The 20,869-nt window shown below is 40.0% G+C and overlaps 1 protein-coding gene across 1 annotated transcript in view; it reads left to right on the forward strand.

Moving 5' to 3' along the window:
* The first annotated feature begins 1,394 nt into the window (after window positions 1–1,394).
* MGAT4D (MGAT4 family member D) overlaps window positions 1,395–20,869 on the forward strand; it is a 34,368-nt gene continuing 14,893 nt past the window's right edge. The window contains exons 1-8 of the mRNA XM_066253467.1: window positions 1,395–1,488; window positions 7,406–7,564; window positions 10,422–10,559; window positions 12,882–13,015; window positions 14,254–14,300; window positions 15,444–15,557; window positions 17,829–17,904; window positions 19,160–19,274. Coding sequence (XP_066109564.1) covers window positions 1,395–1,488; window positions 7,406–7,564; window positions 10,422–10,559; window positions 12,882–13,015; window positions 14,254–14,300; window positions 15,444–15,557; window positions 17,829–17,904; window positions 19,160–19,274 — 877 coding nt within the window. The remainder of the gene's footprint in view (window positions 1,489–7,405; window positions 7,565–10,421; window positions 10,560–12,881; window positions 13,016–14,253; window positions 14,301–15,443; window positions 15,558–17,828; window positions 17,905–19,159; window positions 19,275–20,869) is intronic.

Here is a 20,869-nt window from a genome sequence, read left to right on the forward strand (position 1 = left end):
TTGTCTGAATCTTAAAGGCAGCCAAAAATGTGAAACCGATGTTCCAGTAAAAGAACAATGAAACACTGAAGATATGTTGGAGCCAAGTAGCTCCCTTCCCCACCTCAGCCTAGCCTACATCTCCCTCTGCTCTGCTCCGCAGCCCAGGAGGCAGGCTTGCCGGATCTCCTACATCAGCCTGGACTGCCTTGCATTCTGGCTTCTGGGAGAGCTTAGCCCCAGTGTAGACTGGCAGGGGACTGCTGGGGCAAGGAGGAAAAAGTTGACATTATTTCTCCCAGTTCACTATTTTGGGAGCTGGTGGGGTCACTGCTGAAATGAAGGCCGCAGCTCCTGGCCATTAGCTCATGAGAAAATAGCTGATAATGACATGCTCACCCTTGTATGTGCTCAAATCTACCTCCCTCTACCGGGCCAGAATCCAGCCCTGTGGGGCTGTACTGGTCTGAAGTAGCACCCACGTTACCAGGCACTGCCAGGGATTCCCAAAGAAGAGGAGACCAATCTGAGCGAGGAGAACCCCAATAGAAAACCACGTGTACGGGGCTAGAGAGAATATGACCCTAGTGAAGTTCACATAGTGTTTCCCAGCCTAGGCTAAAGATCTCAGAAACTGATACCTTGGCAAAGCTCAGCAAGTATTCCTAGGGCTGCTTCTCATGGTACACATTGCTTTTGCTTTTTCTTTCACAAAAGTTGACTTCATGCTCCTTTCCTGGAGGAGGAGTTACCAACAAATAAATTAATAAAGGTAAGGGGAGTAAACTGAAGGCCTGGGGTTCGTCACTTCCCCTAAAAAATCATCTAAACTATTTCAGTCACTTGGGTAGTCATGTGATGGCTACCATTTACAGCTAATAATCCCCGAGTATTTTCTTTACGATTTTTTTTAAATCTATGTACAATAATTGAGGAACCATTTCCAACCGTGTGACCTGAGGCAAATTGTTCAATTTTGCTATGGCTCAATTATTTTCAAGGTAAAATGAAGATGATACCACATTAGGTAGATGCTTGCGTTATCTTCATGCTCTACTTTACAAAATTGGGATTTTGTGAGGATTCAAGGAGATGCTATATGCAAATTGTGTAGCCCAGAGCCTGGCATAAAAATCACTACTGTAGGAAAATAAAGTGACTGAGCCCCCACCACGTGCCAGGCACGGGGGGTGGGGGTGGTGGGAGCTTGGCCATGGTTCATGGCATCTGACTCCCAGCGGCCCTACCACGCGGTTTGAGTTCTAAGTGCAGAGGCAAAGGGGCAATTACCTTAGGAAAGGGGCGACGGAGGGCAGTGTGCAGGGTCCCAGGCACGCGGCGGGGGCCATGCGCGAGGGCGCAGGCACTGTGTTGCGTGCGTCTCCCCTGGTGTGTGGGCGCCCGGGGCCAGCGCCATGAGGACCAGGCACGAGGGCCTGCTGCTCACGTTCAGCGCGGTCACTCTCTTCAGCTTCTGGTGCCTCTTCGTAGCCAGGATAACTCAGACCAGTGAGCGTGTGTGGCCGGGCGGGAGAGAAGGGGATGGGAGGGGTGACACGGGCACCCGACAGGGTTGCCGGCCCTCATCTCAGGGGCCTTTCTGATGTCCCCCCCCCCCAACCCCCGGCCCAGTCCCCGTCCCGCGGGCGGTTGAGTGGTAACGGGCACCTCAACGGGTAAGTGGTCCACCCCCGTGGCCTTGACTGCCGTGGGACGCGCGCTTACACGTTGGCCCGTGGGCCTCGGGCCCTGTCTGGACTCCCTGCGCGCCATTCCCTTCGTGGGTTCCAGGGCCGGATCTGTGCCCAGCTGCCCCACCCTGCACCCCATTATTTCCGGAAACGTAAATGGCTGACTCCAGGAGCTTTTCCCACACAGCCAACATGTTTCCTCCTCCTCGTTCTGTGTCACTGGACCCTACTTCAAGGCCCTGCCCTAAAGTATTTTCTGGGAAGCTCAAACCGCGTGGGATGATGGAGACCAACATACTCGACAACTCACAGCACCGGTTGCGCAGCCGAACTATCTCCAATGGGCCATCTGCTCGCATTACCACTTTGAAACACACCAAGGGTTTCATTTATTGTTGTCGAAAAGGTTGTCAATTTAGCAAATAACAATAGAGGTTGCCCAGTTAAATTTGAATTTGAGATAAACAATAAATAGGTTTATAGTGTAAAAATTGAATGGGATATATTGATACTAGAAAATTGTTTATCTGTAGTTCAAATTTAACTGGTTTTCTGTTTCAACTCTGGTCTATAGTGTAACATTTTAGCATTCACACAGTTGAGTTTTGAGTTGAAGACTTAGGGATTCTGCAAATATATTAACCCAGCTTAAGTTGTTTTAGGTTACACTTGCATTCCTCTTCTTAAGCTCATTTATGACTCGGTGCACACAAAGCAATCTTGGCAGTAGGGTCAAGGATAAAGTTTGGAAGTGGTGTTAAGTCCTCTAATTAATGTTTAAACTATGTTTTTGTCCCCTGATTAATACTAAATTTTGTCCTATACTTACAATACCAATATTGTACCCCATTTGTTCCAAAGATTAAAAATCTATATTATCTGATATATACAACTAAAGCATTTTGTATAGCTATCGGGGGAAAGAGTTTTCCTGGCAGTGACAAAAGCACATGCAAAGGACCTGTGGTAGAATTAGTTTGATATGTTCAGCCAACGATAAAAAATAACATGGAGAGTTGTAGAGGGATGAGATCATGGAGACAATAGTAAGAACTATGACTTTTGTCCTGAGTGACATAGGAAGCCATGTGCATGAAAAGGCACTCATCATCACTAATTAGGAAAATGCAAATCAGTGAGGTATCATCTCATACCAGCTATTATCAAAAAAATATGAGAAAAAGCAGGTGTTGGTGAAGAGGTGGAGAAAGGGATGTACACTATTGGGGATGTAAATTGGTGCAGCCACTATGAAAACAGGATGGAGGTTCCTGGAAAACTAAACACAGAACTATCATATGGTCCTGCAACTCCACTTCTGGCTTCCTGTCTGAAGGAAACACAAACACTACGCACTGAGCCACAGCAAATGTGGCATCTTTGTTTTCACAGTCGCGCACCCACAGGCTGCCTCGCAGATCTTCTCTTAGCTTACCAATTTTTCCCCCTCTCTCGCCCCTTCTCACTCGGCAGCATGGCACTTTGTAGGCCCAGCACCTCAGCAATTTTCAGGGCAGAGATGTTACCCAGCCCCAGAGAGAGGGCTTGTTTTGGGGCACCCAAACTTCATGAGTGAGTTTTTGGGGGTCTCTTTATTTCATTGGTGGAAGGAAAGTGCCCTCCTCCCCATTCGAGTGGTGGATGATATAGAATCACCAAGGTGTATGACCTTGTGCCGATCAAATGCCATGAGCAGAAGAACTGCTGAGTAGAGCAGCTCCCAGGTTAGTCAGCAGAGTCTGGGAGCCAAGGGCCCTTGGGCTCTTGGTCATTCCTGACGCCCTTTGCCTGTGCACTTTGAGGTAATTGCATTTGGACAATTCCATTAGACTTTGTTGTTTAAATGCATGCTTCTTTTCCCCTTCCCCTGCAAGCCTGATGGTTAGTTAGTTTAGAGTAGGAACCTGACTTTATCCTGCCTTGTTTACCTGTCGGTAAGTGGCACATGACACATAGGAAATGGAAGAGAGAATGAGTATCTCTGCGTGCTTCTCCTTAGCGAAGTTGTTTAGTGGACGACATGCGGAGGGAAAGCTGGGTCACAGCCCCCCATTGTATAGGACCTTGTATACTAAGGCAAATCCTTGGACCTGATTCAGCTAGCATTTAGGAAACCTTTTAAAGTCTTCAAACAATTTCCAGAAGACTAATTGTGGATTGCAGGTGAGAGTCCAATTAAGAGGCAATTATAATAACAGTACAGCAAGAGGCAATAAAGACCTGAACTCTGTAGCAAAGAGACAATGAGAAAGATAAAACAGAGGCCTATCACAGTGCTTCTCACATTTTAACGGGGCATACCAGTCTCCTGTGAATCTTATTAGAATGCGATGCTGGCTCAGTCGGTCTGCAGAGAGACCTGAGAGTACATTCTAATAAGCTCACAGCTGGTGTCACAGACTGTGCTGTCTGGTGTGGTGGCTCCTCAGGTGGCACTGGGCACTGGAAGTGGAGTGTGTGCAACTGGGGAACTGAACTTTAATCTCATTTTATTTTAAGGTAATCTAAATTTACTTTTTAAATGAAAGCAAGCAGTGAAATATTTCTCCATTAAGCAAAATTTTATTGTTTTGGTAAGACTACATTTTACTGTAACTTAGCATTTAGCATCTGAATTAAGATGTACTGTAAGTATAAAACACAGTTTTTAAAATACTTAGTACAAAAAAGTGTAAACTATTTTATGAATCACTTCTTTAAATTTTTTTATTTATTGATTTTAGAGGGAGAGGAAGGGGGAGAGAGAAACACTGATTTGTTGTTCTACCTGTTTGTGCATTCAATTGTTGATTCCAGTAGGAGCCCTAACTAGGGTTCGAACACCCAACCTTGGCTTATTGGGATGACAGTATAACCCAGTGGTCCCCAACCCCCGGGCCACAGACCAGTACCGGTCCATGGGCCATTTGATACTGGTCCGCAGAGAAAGAATAAATAAGTTACATTATTTCTGTTTTATTTATATTTAAGTCTGAACAGTTTTATTTTATTTATTTATATTTTGTATTTTTCTGAAGTTGGAAACGGGGAGGCAGTCAGACAGACTCCCGCATGCGCCCGACTGGGATCTACCTGGCATGCCCATCAGGGGACGATGCTCTGCCCATCTGGGGCGTTGCTCTGTTGCAACCAGAGCCATTCTAGCGTCTGAGGCAGAGGCCATAGAGCCATCCTCAATGCCCAGGCCAACTTTGCTCCAATGGAGCCTTGGCTGCAGGAGGGGAAGAGAGAGACAGAGAGTAAGGAGAGGGGGAGGGGTGGAGAAGCAGATAGGTGCCTCTCCTGTGTGCCCTGGCCAGGAATCGAACTCGGGACTCCTGCACGCCAGGCCGACGCTCTATCACTGAGCCAACCGGCCAGGACCTGTCCCTCTGTTACATTCATCTAAGACTCACTCTTGACACTTGTCTCGGTCACATGATACATTTATCCATCCCACTCTAAAGGCCGGTCTGTGAAAATATTTTCTGACATTAAACCAGTCCGTGGCCCAGAAAAGGTTGGGAACCACTGCTATAACCAACTGAGCAACCTGCCTAGGGCTCATTAATTACATTTTTGTGGTTTTTTGGTTTGTTTGTTTGTTTGTTTTTGTTTTTTTTTAGTGAGGGAGAAACACACACAGAAAGAGACAGACAGATAGGAAGGGAGAAAGATGAGAAGCATCACCTCATAGTTGCATCACTTTAGGTGTTCATTGATTGCTTCTCATACATGCCTTGACCAGGAGGCTCCAGTCAAGCCAGTGACCCTAGCTTAAGCCAGCGACCATGGGGTCATGTTTATGATCTTATGCTCAAGCCAGCAACCCTGTTCTCAAGCCAGTGACCTCAGGGTTTCAAACCTGGGTCCTCAGAATCCCAGGCTGACATTCTATCCACTGCACCACCACTGGTCAGGCTCATTAATTACTTTTTATGCTGAATACATACTGAAAAAATATGTTAGATATATTGGATTAAAAATAATATTTTTAATCACTTTCACTTATTTATTTTCACCTTTTAAAATGTGGATAGTAGAGAACATAAACTTACAAATGTGGCTCACATTTTATTCCTGCCAGCCCCTCGATGTGAAAGCAAAGGTCAGTGGTTCTCAGGACCTTACCTTGTTTATGGGTGGAAGTCACACTGGCCCATTGCACACGTGGACTGGTATTTATTTCTACAGTTTTACTACAATGGATTCAAAACATCAAATTATAGTTTATTTTAAACTTTGCAAGATGGTTCCATAACAGTTCATCCTCACAAAATATCTGAATATGCAAGTAATATATTTTTAATAGAATATTGATGAATTGAATTATCAGGTAAGAATGTACAAGAAATAGATCTGAGACTAGAGATTATGTCCTTTAATGTTTCTGTGTAGTTGTCTCTGCAAATACCACTTCCTCTAGAGAAAACACTTTCTTTTCATGTTTACCAAATTGATCCCGCAGGGTCTGGCTTATATTGGCCCAGAGATGTTGCATCACCTGTGATATATCAACTCCAAACACATGACCCATTTTGCAAAGAGAAAATTACTCAGGGAACCCCAGAAACATAGGGTTAAACTGGTTAAAACTATATCCCCATTTAAATTTCTGAGTGCTCCTAAGTGGTGGTCACTATGTGGATATTCAAGATTTATCTGGGTGCAGTTCTTTTGGGGAGTATGGTTCTGTTTTAGAATCCCTTTAATCAGTTCCTATGTGGGCAAGTCCATTCATTCAGTAATGGCACCCCAGATCTCAAAGACTGAACCCTCTGCCCTGGACTAAGGTTAGTGGAAGCCAAGGCAGGGATGCAGGAAACATCCCCAGGTAAGGCTAGGATCATACCCTATCACTACATTGTCTTGCTCCTTTTTACAAGTGCATCTCTAGACTTTTGCTCTCAAATCTATATTAATAGACCTATCTCTCCCTTGAACTTCAAAGTCATATAGTCAAATGTTTGCCTTTTATTTGGAAGCCTCATAGGCATCACAATTGCTTTTATGACATTATTCTTTTCATAACTGCATAGTATTCCATTGATAAGTGAATAAATAATAGTTCATGAATAAGTAGTACTTATTATACATTTGTCAAAGCATTTTTAATGTGCTTATCCATGTGGTTTACATGCATTATTGAATCATGTTTTCACAAGAACTCTGAGGCAGGGATTCGAATATGTCCATTTAGACATAAAGGAACAGAGGCTAACAAAAATTGGACAGCTTGCCCAGGCTGCACAAATATTAAGTGGCAAAACTGAGATTCAGTTATATGTGATTTAACACCAGAGCCACCAGAACTGTTAAAAAGATATTCTGTAATTCATTTAGCATATTTCCATTGTTAGGTACTTAAGGTGTTTTCCAGTTTTCTTATAATGATAAATAATGCTGCCTATGTTGAACATCCTTAGAGCCAAATCTGTGTACCTATTTCAAGTCTTTTTCTTTAGATAAACTCTTGGAAGTGAATTTTCTGAATCAATTGGTTGTCCCCTCTAATTACAAATCTGATACACGTGCCTTCCAGATATTAGTATTTTTAACATTTCAACCTTTTTCTTCAGTCTTTTATGTGCATATATATACCACATGTATATAGACAATATATACTTGTATACACACATTTAGTGCTAGGTACAAAGCTATATTGAAGCATATATTTTATATTTTTGTTATACATTTTGAAAATTGTATGATACCATTACTACATATATAAACATACACATGTGTTTTCTTTGCAGGTAATCAATTAATCAATTGTAGAAACCATATTTTGGAGTTTAAAGAAACTATTCTACATTTAAGAAACAAAACTGAAAGAAATCGCCAAGAGCTGATGGGAGCCTTGAGTAAACTGAAGGATGACAGTAGACAGAGAAGAAATGTATCAGTAAACTTAGGTTTGTGTTCCTTTTGTTTTTGTGTAGGGTGGTTTGTTTATGTTTTGTGTTCGGAACTTTAGATTTGTTGCTTCATGATTTTAAGACATTTCTCCCTAATATAACTGAATCAATACTTGTTCTTTTACGGTCAGACATGGAAAAATCAGGTAAGAGACTTCACTGATACTCTGCCTCTCATCTCTACCTGGAAGATGGTCTTTCTGTGTTTTCCATCTCTGTGAATTGCACCACCATCCATAAATCCATCCAACAGATGCAGCCAGAAGCCTGAGCATCACCTCTTGACTCCTCCTCTCCCTCCTGCTTGCTTCCATGTCCGTCAGTAAGCAAGCTCGTTGGTTCGTGTTCCTCTACCTCTCACAAATCTGCCGGTATTCTTCCATCACTGTCTCCATCACCCTGGTCGGGTGCCTCATGTTTCAGTGGAATGACTGCTAACACACTCCTGTTTTCTCTCTCTCCAGTGTTGTTCCCACCTGCCCATCCTCCCTGTAGCCAAAGTGAAGGCTGCGCTGCCTTGTATATCAACATTCAGTGGTTTCCTTTTCCTTTAGGAGGAAGAGTCCTGCCATGTGCTCCCCCCAAGTCCTTCCCCCAAGTCCTCGCCCGACCTTAAATGCCCGGAAATCATCAGTTCTCTATTCCTATAGTTTTCCACTTTCCCTAATGCCATGCAAATGGAACCACACAGTGTGGAACCCTTTGAGACCAGCTTCTTCCACTTGGTGTAGATTCATCCAAGTTGTCGTGTGACCAATTGTTTGTTCTTTTTCATTGCCAAGTGGCATTTCATTGTATGAATGTACAATGAAGTCTGTTTTACCAACTGAGGGGTATTTGGGTTGTTTTTGGTGTTTTGGGTGATTACAAGTACCTGTTGCTATAAGCACTCATGTATGGAGGGTTTTGTTGTTGTTTGTTCGTTTGTTTGAATTTTCATTTTCTTTAGGATAAGTATCTGGAGTTCATGACCATATGGCAAGTACGTGTTTAACTTATAAGAAACTACCAAACTGTTTTCTAGAATGGCTGTACCATTTTGCATTCCCTGCAGCAATTTTGTGAGAATTCCAGTCCTCCCATTTATTATGGCTGTTGCAATGCCATGCTTTCTCATAGCTTTAAGGTACATTTCTTTAATGTGATGGTGTTGAACATTTTTAGGTGCTTATTTTCTGCCCGTCTATCTTCTTTCTGTCTGTGCAAATCTTTTGGACATTTTGTAAATATTTGTTTTCTTGTTGTGTTTTAAGAGTTTTTTAGTACATCTTGGATACATATCGGATGGATATGTGATTAGAAATATTTTCTCCCAGTCTGTGGCTTATCTTTCCTTTCTCCTTATGGCATCTTTCAGAAAGCAAACATTTTTAATTTTGATGAAGTCCAATTTATCACTTTTTCTTTTTATGTATTATGTATTTTGATGTATCTAAGAACTCTTTGAATCATGAGAATTTTTTTAATGTTTTTTATTTTATTTTATAGGTTTAGGTTTTACATTTTAGATCTATGAAAACTTTGAGTTGACTTTTATAAACGGTGTGTGAAGTATAGGTTGAGATTCAGTCTTTTTCCTATGGATGTCCAAGTATTCTAGCGCTATTTGTCAAAAAAGTTGTCCTGGCCCTGGCCGGTTGGCTCAGCGGTAGAGCATCGGCCTGGCGTGCGGGGGATCTGGGTTTGATTCCCGGCCAGGGCACATAGGAGAAGCGCCCATTTGCTTCTCCACCCCCCGCCCTTCCTCTCTGTCTCTCTCTTCCCCTCCCGCAGCCAAGGCTCCATTGGAGCAAAGATGGCCCGGGCGCTGGGGATGGCTCCTTGGCCTCTGCCCCAGGTGCTAGAGTGGCTCTGGTCGCAGCAGAGCGACGCCCCGGAGGGGCAGAGCATCGCCCCCTGGTGGGCAGAGCGTCGCCCCTGGTGGGCGTGCTGGGTGGATCCTGGTCGGGCGCATGCGGGAGTCTGTCTGACTGTCTCTCCCCGTTTCCAGCTTCAGAAAAATACAAAAAAAAAAAAAAAAAAAAAAAAAAAAAAGCTGTCTTTTCTGCATTGAATTGCCTTTGCATGTTAGAACAAAAATCTTCTATAGTTGTGTGGATCTGTTTCTGGGTTCTCTGTTCTGTTCCATTGGCCTACGTGTATATCTATCTATCTATCTTGATTAACATATTATGAATTAAAATTGAGTAGTGGGAATCCTCCAACTTTGTTCTTTTATTTTCAAAATTGTAGAGGAAAATTCAAATGAGTGGTAAAAATAGAGTCATTAAATATTGAGGGGGCTACAAAAATGATAAGGATACAGACTTTACTGATATTGATCAAAGTAGCAGAACCAATGGATATGAGATTTGGAAATATTTTCTGTTACCGTATACTTCTCTATAGTATGCTTCACTTACACGTCCTTCACTTGGAATTGACAGATCCATTAGCCTCCAGCTGTGTAGCTCACAATGCTAGACTTCAGTCAGGTACAGGAAGCCCTCACTTCATGTCATCGATCAATCCTGTGACTTGAAGGTAAATGACATATAAGGAAACCAATTTTACCCTATGCTAATTGATATAAACAGGAGTTAAGTTTCTATGGCATCTCATCAATGTTAACGAAAGGATGTTGAACAACATGATGTTATTGGAGGACCTGCCATATTGCTTTTTAAATAAATATGAATTGATTTTTGAGTTATAATTTGTAGCCTTATGATTTTTATTATTTACACTTAATAGTATTTCTCTTATTTATTAATCAGTGAATTGATTTATTAACTCTCTTTAAAAAAATTGTACCAGAGGGAGAAAAATTCCTATAGTCATGAATTCAAAGCCCTATTTTTTTTCTCTCTTTCAGTTGGGAAGAAAGTGAGTACATTGGATAAGAGTGAAACAATATCTAATGCATTTGAAGACTTGAAGTTCTTTTTCCCTCATCTGAGAAACATAGGCAGAATTTATCCTAATGTAATCATTAGCAAAGGAAAAACAGGCGGTAAGAAAATTAGAATTGTAATATCAAATACAGGCATTTTGTTCTTCGGGGACATGCTTTTAAGTTTTAAAATGTAATCTATTAAAATATACTCTGTGTGATATTTAGACCACCAGCCTATCTGGCACTAATTTGGATCACCAGAAATCAGTACATTGTCTGGCTGAAAAAGTAGTTTAATAAATATTTGGAGATTTGAATTCAATTTTAATACAGATGCTTTGAAAATAAGTCAATATAAATCAAATATATGTTAAGCATCTGCTCAGTACTTGGTGACTCTTTTCTCTTTTTTAATTGTATTTATTGGAGTGTCATTGATTGATAAAACCATATAGTTTTCAAGTATACAACTCAACAAAACATCATCTGCACAAAGCATCTTGTGTCCATTGCCCCAAGCAAGGTGTCTTTCCATCTTCACTACCCACCTCTTTGCCCACCTCTACCTAGTCCCACCCCCTTCCCTCCTGTCTATCACCACACTGTTGCCTGTGTCTTTGTGTTATATATGTTTTTTGCTTAATCTCTTCATCTTCTTGCATCCAGTCCCCAACCCCCTCCCCTCTGACACCTATCAGTCTATTCCATACATCCATGCCTCTGTTTCTATTTTGTTTATCACAGACAATTCTCTACTGACTCTAATCAAAGGAATTGCAAAACTTGTGCCCAAAATGCTGTTAAAAAATATGTTGACCATTGCTAGTGCATAGTATGGGGTCAGTGGGGATGGATTCAGTTCTTACGTGGCCTAATTAGTTTGTTCCCTGGCACCAGGGCTTAGCTCAAATCCTTACCATTTAGCTTTTAATCTGGTGTAACATTGTTGGCACAAACATGAAGGATAGAACATGTTGGGCTTCTTATGTGCCAGACTCTGTGCTTCACATTCATCATTTCATTTAACTTCCCAACAGCTGAGGCAAATAGATCTTATTGCTAACTAGTTTTACAGATTTTACAAAATGAAGCCCAGAGATTTACTAATTGTACAGAGGGGTGAGCAATTGAAGACATTTTCAACATCAGATTTTTCTGATTACACAGCCTTGCTTGCTCCCACGTGGACGTAATACCATAATAACTGGGCTACACAACAGGATGTAAAACTTCAGAAACGTTTTCCTTTAAATGCTCAACTGCTTTAAACTTTTCTCATTAAAGAGCTACTGCCTCCTTTTTTGTACTCTCTCCCTACAAATAATCCAGCACTCTGAAGATTCCATAGATTCTTAAAACCACTAAAATACTTAGCCCCAGTAATCCATATATAGAAAGCACAAACAGTACAGACGAATATGCTGATGTCCATCATTCCTCCTTTGGTTTGGATAAATCTTCTTCTCATCTGGTCATCTTATTTCCCCATCTTGATGAGGACTGAGGTCTGCAAAGGCTGTACAGAAGTGTTGTTTGAGCTAAGCCTTGAAGAATTAGTTCAAGCTTGCCGGGTAGGGAGAAAGCATTTAGTTAGAAGGGGGATGTTAAGCCAACTCTCAGAAACGTGCCTTTCTCTTGCCTGACCAGGCGGTGGCACAGTGGATAAGAGCATTGGGCTGGGATGCGGAGGACCAAGGTTCGCAAACTCCCAAGGTCGCCGGCTTGAGCTCGAGCTCATCCAGCTTGAGCGCAGGGTCACTGGCTTGAGCAAGGGGCCACTCGCTTTGCTGTGGCCCTGGGGTTACTTGCTGTGCTATATAGCCCCTCGGTCAAGGCACATATGAGAAAGCAATCAATGAACAACTAACAACACTAAGGAGCTGCAATGAGGAACTGATGCTTTGCATCTCTCTCCAAATCTGTCTGTCCTCATCCATCTCTCTCTCTGTCTCTGTCACACACACACACACACAGAAACGTGCCTTCTCACAGACTTCACCCATTCCATTGAGTGAGCTCCTAATATTTTTAATCACTTTCACTTGTTTATTTTCACCTTTTTAAATGTGAATAGTAGAGAATGTAAACTTACAAACATGGCTCACATTTTATTCCTGCCAGCACCTTGATGTGAAAGCAAAGGTCAGTGGTTCTCAGGACCTTACCTTGTTTATGGGTGGAAGTCACACTGGCCCATTGCACACATGGACTGGTGTTTGTTTTTACAGTTTTACTACAATGGATTCAAAACATCAAATTATAGTTTATTTTAAACTTTGCAATATGGTTCCATAACAGTTCATCCTCACAAAATATCTGAATATGCAAGTAATATGACCATACAACTCACCCAGACATAGAAGTAAACAGAGATATTGATGCTCAATTGTCTTTTCCTCCGCGGTTTGAAATGGGGGTTCCGTGCTTGGGTGCCTGCAGCGGCTTTTGCGCTGGGTGTTCCCACGGTTAAGCGAGGAGATCACAGTTACCTGAAGCAGACGCTGACCTCGCTCTTCTCCAGGATGACGCTGGCAGAGCAGCGGGACTCGGTCGTGATCGTCTCCATTGCAGATGTACGTGTGAGGGTAACCGCTGTCTTTAGCCCAGTCCGGCTGCATGCTAATCGCCATATCATTGCACATGCCCCTTAAATTTAACAAAGTAATCCACACAGGCCTTTTTTGGAGAGCAGACAATGTATTTAATACTTTTTTGGTACTACCAAAAGGGAATTAAATATGTCAATCTAAAAAGATTATTTAAGTATCATATTTGCATTGTTAAATACGTAACTAGGAGCTCCGTTTTGTTTCTGATTGTTTCTTTTTGTTAGTGGTGGTGTTCCTCTTACTCTGTGCCTGTGAAGTTGATTAAATGCTCTGAACCTCAATTTTCTCATCAATAAAATGGGGCTTATACCCCTTATTTTTTACTACTTGTCTTTAGAACTGTTATAGTACATGTAAGACACCTATCACATAATAAATCCTGAATAAATATTAATACTATGTTTAAAGTATAATATCTTTTAGATGAGCAAGTAGCTGGTGATTCAATTTATGGCTGTCTTAATGACCTTAAGTTCTATAATAGCGTTATTTGCATAGTGACTGATATTTTTAACAAACAACCTAACTATATACATTCAGAAGTGCCTTCCAGAAAACTCAGATTTCATGCTAAAACTGTCTTTATTCAAAATATTTTCAGAATTTTATATTGAGAATGCTTGTGGGCCTTGAGGCTACATCTTGTAAACACCATTGATTGTTTAAAAAAAATCACCTGAGAAAATAAACCACCAAAAGCTATTTACAAATAAGTTTGTTATCTAAGCCCAGTGTTCAAGAAAGAGTAGGCACACAAAGTTTGTTGATGGAAGGAAATTTGAGGGTTAAGCTGAGAAATACTGTCTGGAAAAATGTGAAATGGTTTAGAAGTAGGCTTATTGTCGTATACTACTCACAAAATAAAGATATCTTCAAAAAAGAGCAGTTCTTTGAGATAAGCCATCTGATTTTTAGGGCAAAAATGTTTTCGATGGCATAGTTTTGTGTACTACTAATTTTTAAGGATAAATAATGTAGTATATTTTATATTGTGACAAAGGAAAGAATAAAATATTTTGATTATTCAAGTCACACCTTTTAGACACATGGATATTTGAAATTATTTTTTAGAACTGAAAACACTAGAAGTGATTAGGACATAATGACATTCCACACATAAAGTAGATTTACACATAGCAATCATGTATTAATAAAACTATGAGGCATGCTTAGTTTCAGTAAACTATTTTTCTCATTTTTAGAGTAATGAAAATTATTTAAACTCTGTTGTTGACATGATTACAAAAAAGTAAGTACTACTGGATAAATTTTTAAATGGCTATTCTTTTTTCTATTTTACTTTTCCTGTTCAATTATTTTATTAGTGATTATATTATTTTTAATGTGTATCTCTGCAGAAAGAGCCTGCAGTTCTATCTAAGCTCTGATGAATTATAGCTTATAATTTCCCCCAATTGTGTAGGTTATCTTCCTAATACAGTCCATATTTTTCATCTTATTGGTATAATATCTGTTCTCCCTGAAATTCATTGTCTCTGTGAGAGGCCTACTAGTTTATCTTTAAACCTTTTTTTCATTGACTTGAGAGAGAGAGAGGAAGTGGGGGAGCGGAAGGGAGAGAGGAGAAGCACCCTCTTGTTCCACTTAGTTGTGCACTCATTGATCGCTTCTCGTACATGCCCTAACCAGAGACTGAGGCCAGGTCTCAAACCCGGGACCTCAGTGTGCCAGGATGACACTCTGTCCACTGAGCCACCCATCCAGGGCCCCTACTAGCTTATCTTTAGAACATTGTTCTGTTCCTTACCATAGGAGGTTACTTTCACTGCTCCTGCTTATGATCTCCTGCTGTGTGCAGATAAACCGATATAAAGCTATTGATCAAGCAAAATGTGGAATGGTCCCAGCCTTCCACATGTTTATGTTCCAGTGGGCGATAAAACTGGCAAAAACCAAATCACAAGGGGCTAATGTTATCGTGGCGGTGGTGGGGGTACAATATGAAAACCTGTAGGAGGAAGTATTTCACTGTACTTACAGATATCAGGAAGGACTTTCTTGAGAAGGAAACAATTGAGCTAAGACTAAGGGTATAAGTAGGGATTCTTCCAGCAGAAAAGAGGAGAAAGGGAATGCCTAGCAAATAGAATTGCCTGAGAATGCAATATGCTAGATTTTGGAAGTATAAGTACATCCCAGGATGTGGGATTTGGTATTTTAATTTTTTGACATGTCTGTCTCTACTTTATAAAAGATATACTTTGGCTAAAAAGTATTAATTCTATGATATTGATATTATGTATCAACATGTAAAATAATTCAAATAAAAATATTATGAAGATATGCATAAAGAAATTCTTTTTTAACTATTTGTGTTATTTTTGGTGTATCAAATGTTCAATTATAAGCCTCCATTTACTTCTGTTTATAGATTCAAGAGGCAACTGAAGTCTGGATCCTTAGAAGTCATTTCAATACCTGCCTTTTTTTATCCAGACACATTACATGCCAAGCAATCAACTAAGGAGTCACAAAAATTGAAGCGGTATGACATTTAGAAAATTGTATCCTTAAATAGCTAACTTCATTTGATGAAATGATGGAATCAGCATCTAATTTCAAATACAGATCCTATTTCAAATTGGATCCTTTGCCAAACACAGCCAGCTCCACAGACTTGCAAGAGCTGACTATATGCATTGATGTCCAGATCTGTGTTCAGTGACATCATTTGGTAACGTGAAATCAGGAGCATTTACACCACAGAAATGGGCAAAAGCTAAACCAGAGCTTACCTCCTCTTCCTCAAAGAGAGACAGTTGATAAACATTTACCATCAGCACACCACTGACTATCTATATTCATGTTTACAGACTGTAATGAGAAAAAGCATAATGGAGAAAAAATCCTAGGGTTATAAATCATTACACCTGGATTCTAGACCCAGTTTTTCTATTTATTGATCATTCTAGTCAGGCAATTTAGCCTTTTTTTTAATTAGCTTCCCCAACTTTTATGTGTGTGTATAATAAAATTTACATTTCATATTTGGAAAAGTTGTTGTAAGAGTAAACTATAGGATTTATGCAAGAATTTTGAAAAATTAAAGTTCAGTGTATGTATACGAAGGATTGTTTGGTTATAAAGGTAGTAGATATTATAAGAAGTGTACTAATTTGGATCTCAAAACTTAATAAAGCAAAAGATGTGCCAGAATTCAGAAAAAAGGTCTTATCCCAGGAAATGTATTAGATCTGTTTTGTTTTAAAATAATAAATGGTGTGTCAGAATGTAGAATTTTTTTTAAGTGAGGAAAGGGGAGATAGGCTCCCGCATGCACCCCTGACCGGAATCCACTTGGCAACCCCTGTCTGGGGCCAGTGCTCATCTGAGCTATCTTCAGCACCTGATTCTGATGCACTCAGACCAACCAAGCTATCCTCAGTGCCCAGGACCACGATTGAACCAATCGAACCACTGGCTGCGGGAGGGGAAGAGAAAGAGAAGGGGGAGAGAGAAAGGGAGAAAAGTAGATGGTCATTTCTCTTGTGTGTCCTGACCAGAATTGAACCCAGGATATCCATACACCAGGCCAATGCTCTATCCACTGAGCATACTAGCCAGGACTTGGAAATCTTTTAAGGGTTTTATTTTGCTTTTAGTTATTGACCCACATTAAGCCTAGCTTTTAGAGTCATAGTACTGGGAGTCTCCTTAGATCAGGTGTCCCAAAACTATGGCTCACGGGCTGCATGTGGCCCCTGAGGCCGTTTATCTGGCCCCCGCCCCTGCTGCACTTCCAGGAGGGGCACCTCTTTCATTGGTGGTCAGTGAGAGGAGCACTGTATGTGGCCCTCCAACGGTCTGAGGGACAGTGAACTGGCCCCCTGTGTAAAAAAAATTGGGGACCCCTGCTCTAGATCCTTGTTTTTCCTTCTGCCCTTTATGTCTCTATCATCATTTTTCTTTTGAAATTTCTCTCCACATCATCCCTCTCCTCCCCATTTCTCTGCCTTGGACTTAGTTCAGGCCATTCCAGATCCATTTGCTTTCCCTAACCCTACTCTAGGCTAGCCTTTCCTCCAATTCATTTTCCACACTGTAGGCAGAAGAGTCTTTTCATATAAGAGCAAGTCCAGAGTTTTCCAGCGTGTCATAAAATGTCCTTGATGATCTGGTCTCTGCCAACCTTCCTGTCAGTAGCATCTCTTCCATCAGCTCTCTGTGCCCTAAATCTAAGGGGGCTGCTGTTTCACACATTCTGTTCCTTTGCAATACTGTCCTCTATACTGGATGTCCTGCAGCCTCCTGTGTTCGCTCCCTGTCTCTCTGTAAACCATCGTGACCAGTATCTCTACAGGGCTCTTACATAGGTGTTCTAGTTGTATGATTTTTCTGTCTTTCTTGCTGGATTATGAGACCCAGGAGGGCAAGAACTGCACTGTGTATTCCTCTTCATACCTTCAGGCCCTGGCCGAGTACCCAGCTTAGCATTACATTAGAATGAAGTTTCTTTATGCTTTCATTTGAACCAGACCTATGAAAGAATATTAACTTTTCTATATAAATCAAAATTTAACAAACCCAAATTTAAGATAAATAGGCTTTGTGTATCCTAGTTTAGCAATGGCAGACACTGTCCACTAAATAAAGATGGGAAACTTTTGAGTATAACATTTTCAATTTTATTTAATGTAAATAGAGCTCTATATTAGCAAAGTATAAAAAAAGTTTGTTTTTCATTACTGAAGTGTTCTTATAAGCAAAAATTAACCAAAATTAACAAATATTAACATATTTTATTATTTATCTTTAGTTGGCAAATCAAACAGTCTTTGGATTTTTGTTTTCTGATGCTGTATGCCCAGCCCAAGGCCGCATATTATTTACAGGTATGACCTTGGTCCAAACATAATTTACAGTGGGAGTCTAACATTCTCCTTCTCTCCTCTGACTCCTTCCTTCCTTAATGCATCCCTCCACTCTACTTGGTGCTCAGAAAATAGAAGATTCTCACTATTTTAAAATACCAAAATGAAGCTTAAAACTGACTATATATTAGTCTTCTTGGGGTCACTATTATCAGAAGAAATTATAGTTACCTGAAGCAAACTGAAAAGAATTTACCAACTTAGAAAAAAAATAGAAATGGTACCACCTACATTTCTCTGCCCACAGTTTATTGCATTAAATAAACATAATTCAAGCACTTATTTAATGCCAGCTAGTGTCTAGGCTTATCACTGCTACCCTACATTGCTTTGGACTTTATGAGTAACCTAGTTCTACAGTGCCTATACTGTATTTGTGAAATAAATCAATTATATAGTTTGCACCCCCTAAGCGCCTGCATATAGATAAATAAGAATGTTATGTCCCCCAATAGTAACTGTATACCCACTACATGAGACACTGCAGTGTGAGAAGAGTTTGAAGAATATCATTGGAGAACAGAGAGAGTAAGGAGAAGGTCTGACACAGGGTCTTGTCTTCTATTGGAAGAGAATAAAAATTCTTTCAATTCCTTAGTTAGTGACAATGAAATTAAAAAATGAAATCCAGCCAATGTACTCTTAGAAACAGCACAATTCTATTTTGTGCACTGGTAATGTGCCTGAGGACTTCCAAATTCTTCTACTAGATCATTTAGGGCACTCTCTGAGTCTAGATTGTGCATAATATAAGTTACATTCAGAAAGAAAAATCAAGTTTCCCTTCCCCCCTTTCTTATGGAGAAATATTTGGGGGCTTACCGGCACCATCACTCTAACCAGCCTCTTGTCTACCATAATATCTGATGATAGAACGTGACACTTGTCATCTCAGCATAAAGCTGGCCAGTCTTCAACCAGAAACTGAAGTATTTGTGAGGATGAAAATGGAGTCAGATAAACAGACTTCCCCAAGGAGGGGGTAGAGTGAATTTTACACGTTAGCATTTAGAAAGAAATAGATCATCTCTGGTCTTAGGATCAGAAAATGAAATTTGACCAACAGTAAACACCTCATAAATACATTATGACCTCATAAATACATTCTCAGTATAGTCTATTGAAATTTGTTTCAGTTTTAAAGCTAATGTAACTTATTCAATGGAAGGATCAAAAGTACTAATGCCTTTTTGTATTGTTTGTTTTTATTTTCCAGCTAGAAGATGATATCATAGCTAAACAGATGTACTTTACAAAAATCACAGACTTTGTACATAGTATCACTTCAAAGAATTGGTTTTATATTGAGTTTTCAATTCTTGGACTCATAGGTAAGCAATGGATCTATTTTGTGGGGTCCAGCATTGTAGCATACAATAACCTTACAGGTTCTTAAGAACTTATCAAAGAGTTTGTTACCAAGTGAAAAGAAATGGCATGATTTCTACAAAGAGATAATTACTTCAATAGTAAAATCAGAGTCAAGAATCTGAATTTCAGGTAATGTATTTTTAAACCAAATATTTTACTGGATGAACAATATAAATAAGCAGATTGACATATATGCACATATGTTATAAAAACATAGGCCATCCCCCCTTGTTAAATGCTTGCTGTGTGTGGCACAAATGTGAGCTCTGTAACTAAGATGAACTTCACTCAATCTTACATAGAAAGATACTGAACTGCAAAGAAAAAACAGTTGTAGAGAAAGGAATTTTAACTTAGGATATAATAATTTGATGTTCTGCAATTTTCTGTGTTCCAAAGCTGATATTATAAAAAATACTAAAATATATGAATTATATGTTCGTACCTGTTTAGAATCTACATAAGTGGTGATGTGCTAAGCCTATTCCTATTCCTTACATTTTTGTCTTCCGAACGAAATGTTAAAACTGCCAGCATGTTGCTTTCTGTTCATTTAGTTCATTCTTAGTGGTGCCTAAGTGCTTGCTACATAAGACTCTATCTGACTCACCCATTACTGGAGTGGTGGACCTCGATGGCGTGCAGCGCTCTGTGGGCACAAAGAAATGACGTGACTTATGTGTCCCCTGGAGAAGGGTCACGAAGCTGTACAGCCATTCTGCGAGGCCATCTGGCAGTGTAGATGACCTCCTACTTCCCCGTGTGCTCGAGAACATTTGATTTTAGCTATCAGAGGTTGTCCTTGCTGTTGGGAGGAGTGTAAAGCATCTCCCTGGTTGCTGGTAAAATCCATCTGTTCTTCATATACTTCCTTGACTACATTCTTTCCCAAATTTTCTCTCAGGTGGTATGGAGTTCAATTTTAAGGTCCTGAAGGTTTTGGCTCAGCTTTGGCTAAAATGGGAAGAAAAATTATAGGTAACAGTAATACCTGTGAGAATCTTGCGAGGAATTAATTTGATGGCATACTACTTTGAGAATTTTAAATTCTTTTCTTCTTTCTCAGCAAAGTCAAGGCATAAGGAGGCTGGAGAACATTGACTTTCTGATCACAAGAGCACATCAAACAAGGGGCACTATACTATGTGTGATGCTGAAGTCTTCTTTAAGCTTAACTTTATAAAAGCTTTATTTCTTTTTATCATAGTAATAGTTCTTTACTCAATATTTACCAAAAATATAAGCTGCTAAATAGGATTTTACATTCTGCTAAGAGAAGATAAGGAAAGCATAACTATGAAATTGTCACTGAATAACTTGCCTGGGTTACTATATAACATTCAGTTTGATTTGACTGAGTGACCTAGATAGGCTCAAGTGCTAGTGAAAAATGCGGCATGCTGGCTGTCATGCTCATTAAGTGGCTTGCTGTATTTTACTTTATTTCAAGTGAACATTTCTCTGAATCTTATAACTTCAGCTTCATTTTAAAATTAAAGATGCAATGTATTAAAAAAAAGTAATTGGATGTAATGAAATTATACTTTATTATTAT

The sequence above is a fragment of the Saccopteryx bilineata genome, chromosome 1 (genome assembly GCF_036850765.1).
Source record: "Saccopteryx bilineata isolate mSacBil1 chromosome 1, mSacBil1_pri_phased_curated, whole genome shotgun sequence".
Classification (NCBI taxonomy): domain Eukaryota; kingdom Metazoa; phylum Chordata; class Mammalia; order Chiroptera; family Emballonuridae; genus Saccopteryx; species Saccopteryx bilineata.